This window comes from Sus scrofa, chromosome 5, assembly GCF_000003025.6.
Source record: "Sus scrofa isolate TJ Tabasco breed Duroc chromosome 5, Sscrofa11.1, whole genome shotgun sequence".
Classification (NCBI taxonomy): domain Eukaryota; kingdom Metazoa; phylum Chordata; class Mammalia; order Artiodactyla; family Suidae; genus Sus; species Sus scrofa.
The window spans coordinates 28,451,306-28,466,237 of NC_010447.5; the positions used below are offsets into that span (position 1 = coordinate 28,451,306).

General features: G+C 41.2%; 1 protein-coding gene across 3 annotated transcripts in view; it reads left to right on the forward strand.

Moving 5' to 3' along the window:
* SRGAP1 (SLIT-ROBO Rho GTPase activating protein 1) overlaps window positions 1–14,932 on the forward strand; it is a 304,168-nt gene that overhangs the window by 150,351 nt on the left and 138,885 nt on the right. For all 3 annotated transcript variants that reach the window (XM_021091938.1, XM_013997691.2, XM_021091939.1), the window contains exon 3: window positions 131–293. In XM_021091938.1, coding sequence (XP_020947597.1) covers window positions 131–293 — 163 coding nt within the window. The remainder of the gene's footprint in view (window positions 1–130; window positions 294–14,932) is intronic.

Sequence of the window (14,932 nt, forward strand, 5' to 3'; positions counted from 1 at the left end):
GCCATGCCCAGAGTAGAGAGAACAGGGACAATGTCTGTCTGTTGCGGCTTCTAGCTTGCTGCGGTGACTTCCATCAGCAGAGTGGGGCAGCTCTGAAATTGACAGTGATTCTCTTTTCTTCCCTTCTTAGGAAGGACCAGAACTTGTTGTCTCCAGTGAACTGCTGGTATTTGCTCCTGAACCAAGTGAGGAGAGAAAGCAAAGATCACGCCACCTTGAGTGACATATATCTGAACAATGTGATTATGCGGTTCATGCAGATAAGTGAGGATTCCACTAGGATGTTTAAAAAGGTATGTGCCATCATTCCTTCCAGAGTATGCCTTCCTGTAACCGCCTGCCCGTAACCAAGCCTGAGAGGGCTCTGCTGCCTTCATTACTTAATTGTAGTCCTTTAATACTAGGTTCAAAAAATAAATGGGAGTTCCCACTGGGGCTCAGCAGGTTAAGAAACCAATATAGTGTCCGTGAGGATGCAGGTTCAATCCTGGCCTTGCTCAGGGGTTAAGGATCCAGCGTTGCCATTGCTGCAGGTCATGTTGTAGGTCACAGTTGCGGCTCAGATCCAGTGTTGCCTTGGCAGGTGGTGTAGGCTGGCAGCTGCAGCTCCAGTTCGACCCCTAGCCTGGGAATTTCCATATGCCGCAGGTACAGCCTTCAAAGAATAACTAAATAAACAAACAAACGGATATTTTAAAGGCACAGAATAAAAAGTTAAAACCGAGTAGGCATTCTCATAGAGTTGCAAAGCACTGAACCTGTGCCCTGAGCAATGTGAGCAGAATCTTGAAATGAGACGTTACCTGCAAATTGCACCTCTGTTCTCAGGAACAGACTGCCTGTAGTTATAAAAGAATCAGACCAGAGAGGAAAAGCTTTAAGTTCTGTGTTTGGGGCTCACACACGATCAGAGAGAGACTTGTGAAGAATAAGATAACCAGATGGACGGCTCTCTTGGGGAAAATGTTATTATAGTTTCTTTCTCACCCCCACCAACTAGCTGTGAGAGAGTGATATGAAAAAAATTCCACAGGGCACGGAAAATTCAATCCCTTACATGACATGCCAGAGAGCTTCCTCCTTCCCAAATCCCCTTAAAAAAAAAAAAAAAAAAAAAAGGAACTGGGCTTTAAGGCTTCTTATCATGGTTATAAGTCTCAGCCAGCTCACAGCAATTTTTTTTTGTTGTTTGGACATTTTTGTTGAGAACAATAACAAAATTGGACCATTTCCTGTGTAGAGAATGCAGCTACTTTCCCGATGAGACTGGCTTTCGGTTTTTATGTTTATGGGACAAGGGTTCTCCCCACCTCCTCAGCTTCATACCAGTGGTGTTTGGTGCCTGTGTCAATATCTGTATCTCTACTCAGTAAGTGATTATTAGTTTCGGAAAGTGGGGGGAAAACCACCTTGTAGATTAACAACATATTTATATTTCAAAAAGACCCCTTAAAACAAAGATGTAGTGTTATGCACGCCAGCTGGGAGATTTTGTAGTCATGTTTGATATTTCCACATTCGATTTGATTTCTAACCTAAAAATGGAATTTAGCAAACTCTTCAGCTGTCTTTTGCTTTGTTAAATGGGGGGGGGGGAGGGGGTTCAAACAAAAGGAGAAATTTTTTTAAAATTTGGAAGGACACGTTAATTAACAAGAAGGAGTGCCCGTTGTGGCTCAGTGGGTTAAGAACCCCACATGGTCTCTGCAAGGATGTAGGTTTGACCCCTGGCCTCGCTCAGTGGGTTAAGGATCCGGTGTTGCTACAAGCTTTGACGTAGGTTGCAGATGTGGCTTGGATCCAGTGTTGCTGTGGCTGTGGTGTAGCCCTCAGCTGCAGCTTCAATTTGACCCCTAGCCTGGGAACTTCTATATGCCACAGGGGTGGCCATAAAAAGAAAATTTTTTTAAAAAGAAGAGGAAGAAAAGAGACATAGCCTATGTGTCTTAAAACAGAGGTTAAATAATAGTTTAGACTGAGCCATGAAAGTGAAGAAATTTTCTCGTGTGTCAGCCAAGACCTCATTTGGACTTTTTTTTAAATTTTATTTTATTTTTCCTGCTGTACAGCATGGGGATCAAGTTATTCTTACATGTATACATTTTTCCTCCCACCCTTTGTTCTGTTGCAATATGAGTATCTAGACATAGTTCTCAATGCTACTCAGCAGGATCTCCTTGTAAATCTATTCTAAATTGTGTCTGATAAGCCCAAGCTCCCGATCCCTCCCACTCCCTCCCTCTCCCCCACGGCAGCCACAAGTCTATTCTCCAAGTACATTTGGACTTTTTGGATCTCATCTTCGATGAGCAGGAGATGGTGTTAGATCTTGGAAAGGCTACTTTCATGAAGAAAACCTAGTCCTCCTATTCAGGGAGGTCACAGATTATCCGAATTTGTGTGGTGCTCTGTGATGCTTCCCAGTCTTGGGGATGCTGGCAACCTTTCAGCCAGGGCCTCTGGGACCAGCCCCTCCATTGAGTTCATTTATGTATCCATTCAACAAAACATCTCTAAAATCCAGGCTGGGAAGCAGAGTTAAAAGACACTTCCTGCCTACAAAGAATCCATTACGGTAATTAACAGGTACCCCCGCTAAGTTATAGAAGCTTGAAGGCTAGAGATCTTAACCTTACTGAGGGGCCAGGAAATTCTTCACTTGGAGCAGGACCAGTAGGAGCAGAGGGTGGTCATCAAGCAGACAAGGACAACTATTCCAGGGAAAGCAGAGATGTCCAGGGAAGGGAAAGATGTTGGTGTGACTGGACCAGGGGTTGTATGGGAGTGGCTGAGTGATGGGGTGTGAGCCCAGAAAGGACAGCCATGTAAAAAGGGACTTTGGGAGTTCCCATTGTGGATCAGTGGGTTAAGGACCTGACGTTGTCTCCATGAGGATGCAGGTTTGATCCCAGGCCTCGCTCAGTGGGTTAAGGGTCCAGCGTTGCCCCATGCTGTGGCGTAGGTTGCAGACGCGGCTCAGATCTGGTGTTGCTGTGGCTGTGGTGTGGGCCGGCAGCTGCAGCTTCAATCGGACCCCTAGCCTGGGAGCATCTATATGCTGGAGGTGTGGCCATTAAAAAAGGTGGGGAGAGGGATTTTGTATGTCTCGCTCAGATGTAAGGATTTGTGTTTTGTACATCAAAGTCAAGGTCTTCTTTAAGTTGATGGGAACTTAGGGCTGAGAGTCAAATGGATTTGGATATGAATCCCAAGTCTTGTACCTTTGTGATCTTCGAAGATGATTCAGGAGTGTGCTCTCTCCTCTGTTTAAGGGAGTGGGGAGGGCAGGACTGGCAGAGGGGGAAGCTGAGCCCATGGGGGCTCTCAGGTTGGGATGGCCCTTTGAAGTTTATCTCAGAGAAGGCCACGCCTTTGTTTTGCAGACACTGGCATTGGAGGGGCTGAGTATTCCTGCAGTGGGGATGATTCCCATGGGTGATTCCCAGAGAGGGATCAGCTGTGAGTTTCAACAGTCAGCAGCCAATATTCCCAGTAGTTAGAATAAGTTCTTGACTCTTGAAAAAGAATCTGAGGAATGTGCAATAAATACATACACACACCCCATGCCTGCTGCTTTGCTACCTGTAAGTTCTCTTCTTATCCAGATTGTCTGGAACTCAAAGAATTAAAATCCTTGGAAACTGCCTGTTTATAGCAGACTCCTGTTTACTTTGGCATTTAGTGGGGTGAATGGTCTTCTCACACCTAAGTATTGCTGACCAGCTGGAAAGATAACAGTCATTATAATGACAGGTATTAAGTCCTACCAGCAGTTGACACAACTCACCTTTCCATGTATATTATTATTATTATTGTTGTTGTTGTTGTCCTTTTTTTTTTGCTTTTTTAGGGCCACACCCCTGGCATATGGAAGTTCTCAGGCTAGGGGTCAAATCAGAGCTGCAGCTGCAGGCCTACCCCAGAGCCACAGCAATGTGGGATCTGAGCCACCTCTGTGACCTACACCACAGTTCATGGCAACGCCGGATTCTTAACCCACTGATCGAGGCCAGGGATCGAGCCTGCATCCTCATGGATACCAGTTCACATTCGTTTCTGCTGTGCCACAATGGGAACTCCTCCATGTGTATTATTGCTGGGAAAAAGAAGGAACAAGAGGGGAGAGACTAGAGGCCCCTGAGGAGCCCTTTCAGCCCACTAAGACATTTGTCATCTGCAAAGATAGGAAGCCAGGACCTACATCTGTCAAGTTCCAGAGAATTCCAGATCCCTTTAGATTAAAAAGCAAGACTTGTCTTTTCCATTTTTTTTTTTTAGTCACCAAACCCTCTCCAGTTCTTCTTCCATTGTTACAGTTCCAGAAGCCTTTTTTTTTTTTTTTTTAATCGGAACAGAAGGAAATGATCAGAGCCAGTCTGAGGTGACCTTTAGAACTAACTTATGTGGAGTCCTTAGTGAGCATAATGCCTATTCTTATTGGGAGGGGATTTTTGTGACTTCCTCATTTTTCAAAAATATCCCCCTGCCTGTATGGAGATCCGGATCCATGCTGGGCGCTGGACAGGTTCAGACTCTTACACAGCTGTATCATAGTCAGTGCAGTCACGGCCCAAGAATCCTTTTATCCAAACTGTTGTATCGAAGAAAGAGTTTGGAGCAGGAAATTCTAGAAATGTTTTGTTTCCCAATGGATATAATAATCAGGAAGACACAGGAATACCTAGTTCCATGCATAGGTATAGGGAGCAGCTTCAAGGCATCACATCATAAACCAGTTTTAGGAATTGTTGCCTATGCTTGACAGAGTTTTGAAAGGGAGAAAAAGGGAAGGTTTTTTAAAAACACAGCAATACCCAATTATTCAAATATCCATTATTTCAAATGCAGGCCTCAAGAGCTGTAAATGAAGCCTGTTGGTCAGATTGACATAGTGATTCATTTCTAAGGCTCTCATACCAGATATTTTGGGTATCAATCTTGGTTTTGTCACTCTTGTTATCTCTGCGGCCCCGGGAGTATTTGTAAAGCTGGTAAGCATCTGTAAAGTAGATATAGTAACCTCGTTCAATAATCATGTGGAAAATTCCTGAGTCTTACATGAAAAAGCCACTTACCCCAGGGTCTGGATTTGATACAGTCTAACTAACTTTTAGCTATTAGCACAGTTATTATCTATGTTGTAAACACTTACTCCAAGCACCTGCAATAATTATGTAATGTGAGAGTATACCAGACATTATACTCAATGTGTCCTCTTTCTGAAGAGACTGTGTAGCACACGCTGTGATAAACACGTCCAGATCATCACGTGTTATTTGTATCTCATTTATTATGAGGTTCCCAACCATATTTGTAAGCAGACTCCGAGAGATGCTCCAGCACCCTTGCTTGTAGCTGAATGAAAATCTTGGTCCTCGCATTTCAACCATTAATGGGAAATTAGGGGGAAAGCCAGTGAATACGATGTTGGTGGGCACCTCCTGTGCCTCTCAGGTCCCCCACAGCTAGTTCATGTGGGCAGTCTTAACTTTGAGCCTTCATTGATTTCTTCATTCATTCAGCAACGTGAGTTATTCACTTCCAGCCCCGCTGTTAGGTATGGACAGCATAAGCACAGACAGGGTGGGAACTCTGCTCTTACTCTCTTTAAGTTCTGCTTGGATGTTTTGGGAGACAGTCAGACATTGGAGACTCGTACACATGGGTTTGTTTCATTCGCAGCCCTTACTTTCCTGAAGAACAAGGGGGAATGAGGTGCCTCTTCCCTGTTCTCTGGCCCTGCCTCCTGGAGGGATGAGATTTTGCTGCCTTCTTTCCATTACTCATGCTGGAAGAGCATGGGCTGCATCTGGGCTGGTGCTGCAGCCAGAAAATGTGCAGTTTGTTATGTTGCACATAAGACGTAATGAGTGTCAGCAGTCACCATTGTAGGAAAGAGCACAGCCAGCTTGCCATCATCACTTTGTTCAAGCACCTTATCACATCATCTTCTTTACCGATTTTAAAAGTGTTCATACAAGTAGGTGGTTGACAGGGAGCACCAAAAAATGATAGCATTTGCGTATGTTAAATTATCTCTGCATGTTGTAAATTATCTTGAAGTCTGTCATTTCCCCATGGATTGTTTTCAAATTATTAACATTTTTATCCTTGGTTTGCATAAATATGTGTGCAAGTATAATTTATTTTGTTTCTTCACCAATAATAATGACATAAAAACATCTCCACTTAACGGAATTCTAACTGTGCGTGCGTCCTGCACCAGGTTCTAAGTTTTTCACATAGGAACTCATGCACCCCTACAGTTGCCCAGTGAACAGGGATTTGGGGGGTGGTGGCTGCCCCATGGCCTATGGCGTTTCCAGGCCAGGGATGAGATCCGAGCCACAGCCTTGACCTAAGCCACAGCTGTGACAACACTTCGTCCTAACCCACTGTGTTGGGCTGGGGATGGAACCTATGTCCCAGGACTCTCAAGATGCTGCCAATCCCATTGAACCACAACAGGGACTCCTGAAAAAGGATTATAATCCACATTTCAGGATATAATTTTCAGAGCCTGCTGGCTGGTACATCTTCTTGTCTTTGCCTGTAGGTCCTAGATAATTTACAGTTACTGTAACTCAGTGTTTTTCATTGGTAAGTGGAGATGTTACATAATGCACAGGTTAGAAACCTCTGAGAAGTGGGATCCTCTGATTCTTGGCCTTATTCCTTTCTAATGAAAACCCTGAAGAATGATTTTTCTAAATGAGGCAGAAAAATCTGTCACTTTTCCAAGTTATAGGCAGGGATTCAAAGCAGCAGAGATTGGCTGCAGGCCACCAAGAATTACCTCACTTTGGCATAAATGCCATAGGTTATCAGATTCAGACTCACAGGAATTAAATTAACCCACTTTTGGTATTGTTGATTGTCTGACCTGATCTGAAAGGAAGGAGAGATTACTAGCAATATTAAGAAATTCGTAGTCGTTTGAAAATTTTGATCAGAGCCAATCTTACTCAATGTAGCTTTCTAGTATGAAAGAAAACAAGACATTTCATGGGGGAAGAAAATGCTGTGTTTGGAGTTCTTTTGTGGCACAGCGGATTAAGGATCCAGCATTGTCACTGCTGTGGCACAGGTTTGATCCCTGGGTTGGAAACTTCCCTATGCCACAGGCATCCCACCACCACCCCACCCCACCCCCCACCAAAAAACAAAAAACAAACAAAAAAAAAAAACTTTTATGTATATAATTTTTATTATAGTTGATTTACAATGTTCTGTCAATTTCTGCTATACAGCAGAGTGACCCAGTTATATGTGTGTGTGTGTGTGTGTGTATCTATATCTATATATATATATAGATATATATATGTTCTTTTTCTCACATTATCCTCCATCACATTCTGTCACAAGTGATCAGATATAGTTCCCTGTGCTATACAGCAGGATCTCATTGCTTATCCACTCCAAATGCAATAGGTTGCGTCTAGTAACCCAAAATTCCTAGTCCATCTCCCCCGCACCTTGGCAACCACAGGTCTGTTCTCCATGTCCATGAGTTTGTTTCTTTTCTGTAGATAGGTTCATTTGTGCCACATATTAGATTCCATATATAAGTGATATCAGAGGGTGTTTGTCTTTCTCTTTCTGACTTACTTCACTTAAGAAGAGTCCCTCTAGTTCCATCCATGTTGCTGCAAATGGCGTTATTTTTTCCTTTTTATGGCGGTATAGTATTCCATTGTCCAGTTTTCCCAGCACCACGTGCTGAGAAACCTTGTCTTTTTCCCATTTTATATTCTTGCCTCCTTTGTCAAAGATTTATTGACTGTAGGTGTCTGGGTTTATTTCTGGGTTCTCTGTTTTGTTCCATTGGTCTGTATGTCTGTTTTTATACCAGTACCACACTGTCTTGATTACTGTAGCTTTGTAATATTGCTTGAAGTCTGGGAGAGTTGTGCCTCCTGTTTGGTTGTTGTTCCCCAGGATTGTTTTGGCAATTCTGTTTTTTTTTTTTTTTTTATGATTCCATATAAATTTTGGGATTGTTTGTATATTCTAGTTCTGTGAAAAATATCATGAGTAATTGGATAGGGATCATATTAAATTTGTAGATTGCTTTGGGGAGTATGGCAATTTTAATGATGTTGATTCTTCCAGTCCAGGAGCAGGGAATATCTTTCCATTTCTTTGAGTCCTCTTTAATTTCTTTGATTAATGTTTTATAGCTCTCAGTATATTAGTCTTTCACCTCCTTGGTCAGATTTATTCCCCAGTATTTAATTTTTGGGGGTGTGATTTTAAAATGTGTCATATTTTTATATTCCTTTTCTAATATTTGATTTTTAATACACAGAGAGGCAACCAATTTCTGAATGTTAATCTTGTATCGTGCTACTTTGCTGAATTTGTTGATCAGTTCGAGTAGTTTTTGTTTTGAGTCCTTAGGGTTTTCTGATTATAGTCATGTCATCTGCATATACCCCTCTTCTTCAAGTTTGGATACCTTTTATTTCTTTTGTTCATCTGATTGCTGTGACTAGGACTTCCAGTACTATGTTGAGTAAAAGTGGTGAGAGTGGGCAATCTTGTCTTGTTCCATATTTTACTGGGAAGGCTTTCAGCTTTTCTCCACTGAGTATTATATTGGCTGTGGGTTTGTCATAAGTGGCTTTTATTATGTTAAGGTATGGTCCCACTAGACCACTTTGGTAAGAGTTTTTATCATGAATGGATGTTGGACTTTGTCAAATGCTTTTTAGGCATCTTTTGAGATGATCATGTGCCTTTTTACTTTTCTTTTATTAATGTGGTGTATGACATTGATGTATTAGTGTATGCTGAACCATCCTCATGAACTTGAGATGAATTCCACTTGGTCGTGGCATATGATGTTTTTTATGTGTTGTTGGATTTGGTTCCCTAAATTTTGTTGAGAAATTTTGAATCTATATTCTTCAAAGATATTGGCGTGTAGCTTTCTTTTTTTATAGTATCTTTGTCTGGGTTTGGTGTTAGGATGATGGAGGCTTCATAGAATGTCTTTGGGATTATTCCTTCTTCAACCTTTTGGAAAAGTTTAAGGAGGATGGGTATAAGTTCTTCTTTCTATGTTTGGTAGAATTTGCCTGTGAAGCCATCTAGTCCTGGACTTTTGTTTGTAGGAAGTGTTTTTATTACATATTCAATTTCATTTCTAGTGATCAGTCTATTCAATTGATCTGTTTCTTCTTGATTCAGTTTCGGCAGGCTGTATGTCTCTAGAAAGTTGTCCATTTCTCCTAGGTTGTCAGATTTGTTGGCATATAATTGTTTGTGGTATTCTCTTATTTTGTGTGTGTGTTTCTTCAGTATCCGTTGAGTTTTCTCCTTTTTTATTTTTTATTTTGTGTATTTGAGTTCTTCTCTTCTCTTCTTGGTGAGTCTGGCCAGAAGTTTGTCAATTTTGCTTACCCTTTCAGCTCTTGGTTTTATTGATTATTTTTCTATTGTTTTTTAAATCTCTATTTTATTGATTTTTTTTGAATCTCTATTTTATTGATTTCCTCTCTGATCTTTATGATTTCCTTCCTTCTACTGACTTTAGGTTTCTTTCTCCTTCTGTTTTAAATGATATTCTTGCTGAGTTCAGTATTCTAGGCTGCAAATGTTTCCCTTTTAGAACTTTGAGTGTATCTTGCCACTCTCTTCTGGCCTGTTGTATTTCCTTAGCGAAATCAGCTGGCAACCTTATAGGGGTTCCCTGTAATTAAATGTTCATTTTTCTCTCGCTGCCTTTAGAATCCTCTCTTTATCTTTAACTTTTGTCAATTTAGTTATAATATGCCTTGGTTTGGGCCTATTTGGGTTCTGCTTGTTTGGGGCCCTCCATGCTTCCTGTATCTTGATATCTGTTCCTTTAGATTCGGGAAGTTTTCAGCCATAATTTCTTCAAGATTATTTTCAGTTGTCTTTTCTTTTTCTTCTTTTGGAATCCCTATTTTGCATAGATTGGCCCACTTTATATTATCCCTTAGATCGCTTATATTGCTCTCATGTTTTTTCATTTGGTTTTCTGTCTGCTGTCCTGATTGGGTGATTTCCATTATTCTATCTTCCAAGTCACTAATTTGTTCCTCTGCATTATTCATTCTGCTCTTCAGTGCCTTTAACTCAGCTTGGGTCTCTGCAAATGAATTTTCTAATTTTTCTTGGCTCCTCCTTATGTTTTCTAGTTCCTTTCTAAAGTAATCTGCATTACTGTTCATATCCACTCTTAATTCCTTCATTTTCGCTCTTAATTCCTTCAGTATTTTCACTATGTCCTTCTTGAACTTGGTGTCCATAAGACTTCAGAGGTCTGTTTCTTTGTTTGCTCCTTTGGGGGAATTCTCCTGTTCTTTTAACTGGGAATGGTTCCTGAGCTTCTTCATTTTGCTTATATTTTTCTTATTCTGTGAGTTTAGGGAAAACAACTTCTGTATTCTTGGAGGGCTATTTATATGTGCAAGTGCTCTGAGTATTTTGTGAGAGCTTACTGTTTATTTTTGGCATAAGGACTGCTTATGGTTTAGATGCTTGCTGTCTCTTTCTTCAGCATGTGCAGTCTGTTATCTCCTTGATAGGGTGCTGTGTGTGCTTCCAGGGAGATGGAGGCAATGGATGGGGTTAATAGCCAGTGCCTGCTTACTGGGCACTTGACAGTGGCAAGGACCTGCAGGGAGATGGCACAGGTTACTCCTAGTTGCAGGGCCCTGGGAAGTGGCAGTGACCCTCAGGCAGGTATAAGCAGCTCCCAGAGTGTTTGGCAGTGACAGCAGCAGGGCATCTTCCTTCCCAGGGGAGTGAGAGAAACAACGGGTGGTGCTCTGTTGCAGTGCCCTCCTCTGTGCTGACCTCTGAGGTAACTGGGGCCATAGGTGGCAGCTATTCATGGATCCCTAGTGGTGGTGGGCCACGCCCACCCCTGGAGTCTGAGATGACTGAGTTTGCCTCTGCCACATGTAGACCATGCAAGAGGCACCCCATTGTGCTTAGCCCACATCAGAGGCATCCCATCACCCGTAGGCAGCACAAGAGGTGGCCCATAGGCTGCAGGCTGTGCCAAATGTGTTCCGCCATGTGAGAGTCCACACATTCACAGAGAAAGATATTCCTGTGGCAGTCTACCCCTTCTCCCCACCAGTGGTGCCTTGCTAAGCCTGCGGGCCCAGGCCTCCTCCCAGGTTCCCTCAGCTGGGGTGCTGTGCTCCCCAGCCCATGGCACACAACTCCCTAGCCTCTCAGGCTGTCTCCACACAGCCAACCCTAGTCCTCTTCCTGGAACTGACCTCTAGAGGCTGAGTCTCAGCACCCAATCCCCTTCCATGGGTCTTAGTCTGTGGCGTCCAGGGGCGGTGGTACAGATAGTCTGTGCAGCTCTCACCCTGCTTTGCCCTCCTCTGTCCACCTGCTGTGCTTTCTCCAAGGCTGTGAGGTCCCTCCCTCTCAGCTCATCTCCCTGTCGATTAGGTGACTTCCCAGGGTGTGTGTTCCTTTCCTCTTTCACAGCTCCATCTGATTCTCCCCCCCCCAGCTCTTCTTTTTCCCCTTCTGTTCTATGCAATTATGTGCAGGGTTTCTTGCCCTTTTTGGAGGTTTAAGGTCTTCTGCCAGCATTCAGTAGATGTTCTGTGCACATCATTCTACATGTAGATTTTTTTAAAATATATTTTCTGAGAGAAGATGAGTGCCACATCTTATTCCTCCAGCATCTTAATCCCTGAACAACCCTCTGTGTTTCCAATTAGACTATTTAAAATAAGCTAATATTCAAACAGGTGCTTTAAATTAATAAAAAGTACTCGTCTGCTACAAATCTCTAAGGCTCTAACCTTGTTTTGAAGAAAAAAATCCCAGAATTTTAAAAAATCTGAAAATGGCAAATCTATTTCTTATTGAATATAAAAATATATATTCATTATAGAAATTTAGAAAACAAAAAATACATGAATTGAAATAAAGTACCCATATTAATACTACCTACTTTCTGGCTGTATCTTTTTGGTATTCATATATGTAAACAATATGTGTGCTATACAAAATATATATTTATTTTTACAAAATTGAGATTTCATTGCAGATAGCCTGAGAACCTATCCTTTTCATGGAAAATATTATTATAAAAGTATTTTCCTAAAACTTTTAGAGGAAAACATAGGCCAAACACACTCTGACATAAATGACAGCAACATCTTCTCAGATCCACCTCTTAGAGTAAGGACAGTAAAAACAAAAATAAACAAATGGGACCTAATTAAACTTAAAAGTCTCTGCACAGCAAAGGAAACCCTAAACAAAATGAAAAGACAACCCATGGAATGGGAGAAAATCTTTGCAAATGAATCAACTGACAACAGATTAATCTCCAAAATTTATAAACACCTTCTGCAGCTCAATACCAAAAAAAACAAACAACCCCTTGGAGTTCCCGTCGTGGCGCAGTGGTTAACAAATCCAACTAGGAACCATGAGGTTGCGGGTTCGATCCCTGGCCTTGCTCAGTGGGTTGGGGATCCGACGTTGCCGTGAGCTGTGGTGTAGGTTGCAGAAAAGGCTCAGCTCCCATGTTGCTGTGTCTCTGGCATAGGCCAGCAGCTACAGCTCCGATTAGACCCCTAGCCTGGGAGCCTCCATATGCCACAGGAGCGCCCCAAGAAATGGCAAAACAAACAAACAAACAAACAAAAAAAACCCAACCCCATCAAAAAATGGGCAGAAAATCTAAACAGAAAGTTCTCCAAAGAAGACATACAGATGGCCAAAAAACACATGAAAAGATGTTCAACATCACTTATTATTAGAGAAATGTAAATCAAAACCACTATGAGATACCACCTTACACCAGCCAGAATGGCCATCATCAAAAAGTCTACACACAATAAGTGCTGGAGAGGGTGTGGAGAAAAAGGAACCATATTATACTGTTGGTGGGATTATAAATTGGTGCAACCACTGCGGAAAACAGTGTGGAGATTCCTCAGAAACTAAAAATAGAACTACCATTTGATCCATCAATCCCACTCCTGGGCATCTCTCCAGAGAAACCATGACTCACAAAGACGCATGTACTCTGATGTTCATTGCAGCACTATTTTCAATAACCAAGACATGGAAACAACCTAAATGTCCATCAACAGAGGAGTGGATCCAGAAGATGTGGTACATATACACAATGGAATATTACTCAGCCATTAAAAGGAACAAAATTTGCCATCATTTTCAGCAACATGGATGGACCTAGAAATTATCATGCTAAGTGAAGTCAGCCATACAATGAGACACCAACATCAAATGCTTTCATCGACATATGGAATCCGAAAAAAGGAGGATAGACTGAACTTCTTTGTAGAACAGATAATGACTCACAGACTTTGAAAAACTTATGGTTTCCGAAGGAGACAGTTTGCAGGGTGGGGGGATACACTGGGGTTGTGGGATGGAAATACTATAAAATTGGATTGTGATGATCATTGTACAACTATAAATGTAATAAATTCATTGAGTAATAAAAAAAATTTTTTTAATTAAAAAGTATTTCCCATGTCTATTAGTAATCTTTGAAAACAGGAGACTTCATGCCTGCATAATGTTTCACTATCTGCATGACTGTGTTATTTTCCTGTTGTTGGACATTTAAGTCTTTCACATATCTTTAATATTTTTCTTATGCTGCAGTCCTTGAATCAGGATTATTAGGTCAAAGGGTGGCATTAGAATTTCATGCCTTGGATGAAATTCTTACTTTTTGCCTTCCTAGACTAAACATGGTCACTGCTATGATTTACCAATGAGTAATCTGTCCCCTGAAAAATAAACTGACTTTTATTAGCAGAGAGCCCCTACATGTGATTTAGGATGCTGATGCAACTGTTGTAAATAATATAGCAAGAGGAACTTTTTCAAAGCATTTCAGTGCAGTGTAGCAGAAGAATTAAATGGTATTCAGGTGGCCTCAAGGGACGGCTTAATTATTGATGAAGCCTATATAAATAATTATGAATAGTTCGAGCTGACACTAGTAGCTGGTTCTCTTAAGTTTTTATCATTCCTCTGGTTAACTTATTTTTCTAGAAGTAAATCATAAGCAAACTACTTTCATTTCCTATGGTGATGTAGTTTTCTAAAGTATTTTAGAAACTGTATTTAATTTATATTTATAAATTGCTTATCAGAATGGCTGGCATGTAGTAGTGCTTAATAAATAGCAGTTGTTGGTGTTGCTATTCTTGCCTTTATGTTGTTGCCTTTATTACTTAGTGACAACAGGACATATGTGATTGACCTAGCTATAAATATAGCAAGCGAGTTACTAGATAAGAGCATTCACCATCAGTTGGGAGGCTTCATTAAAGAGTTGTAATTAGAAGAGATCCTGTTGTGGCTCAGTGGGTTTAGAACCTAACATAGTGTCTGTGAGGATGCGAATTCAATCCCTGGCCTCGATCAGTGGGTTAAGGATCTGGCATTGCTGCAAGCTGTGGTGTAGGTCATGGATGTGGCTTGGATCCAGTGTTGCCATGTTGTGGCCTAGCCTAGGTACTTCTGTATGACGTAGGTTTGATTGTAAAAAAAATTTTAAAGGCTTTTAAGTAGAGCATTAAGCAGATGTTATGCATGTGTCTCTTTGGAAAGTGAGGTAATCTTAAAATCTCTGAGGTCAGCTAAGTTGGACATGTCACACAAAAGGATATAGTAATAGTATATTGAGAATAGTTATCAAAAAGCACTTGAAATACTGATGATAAAAAAAATCTGGAAGTATACAGGCCAAAATTATTTAAATGAGCATCTCTGACTTACTTTTATTTTCTTCTGTTTGCTTCTCTGTAATGCAATTTTATTTTTTTTTTAACAACGAATGTATTGTATAAGACACAAAGAAAACATTTATTGTAAACCAAAACCCTAAGGAAACTGGCTCCAAGTACAGTTCAGTGTTTACCACAGAGTGAGTTCAGTA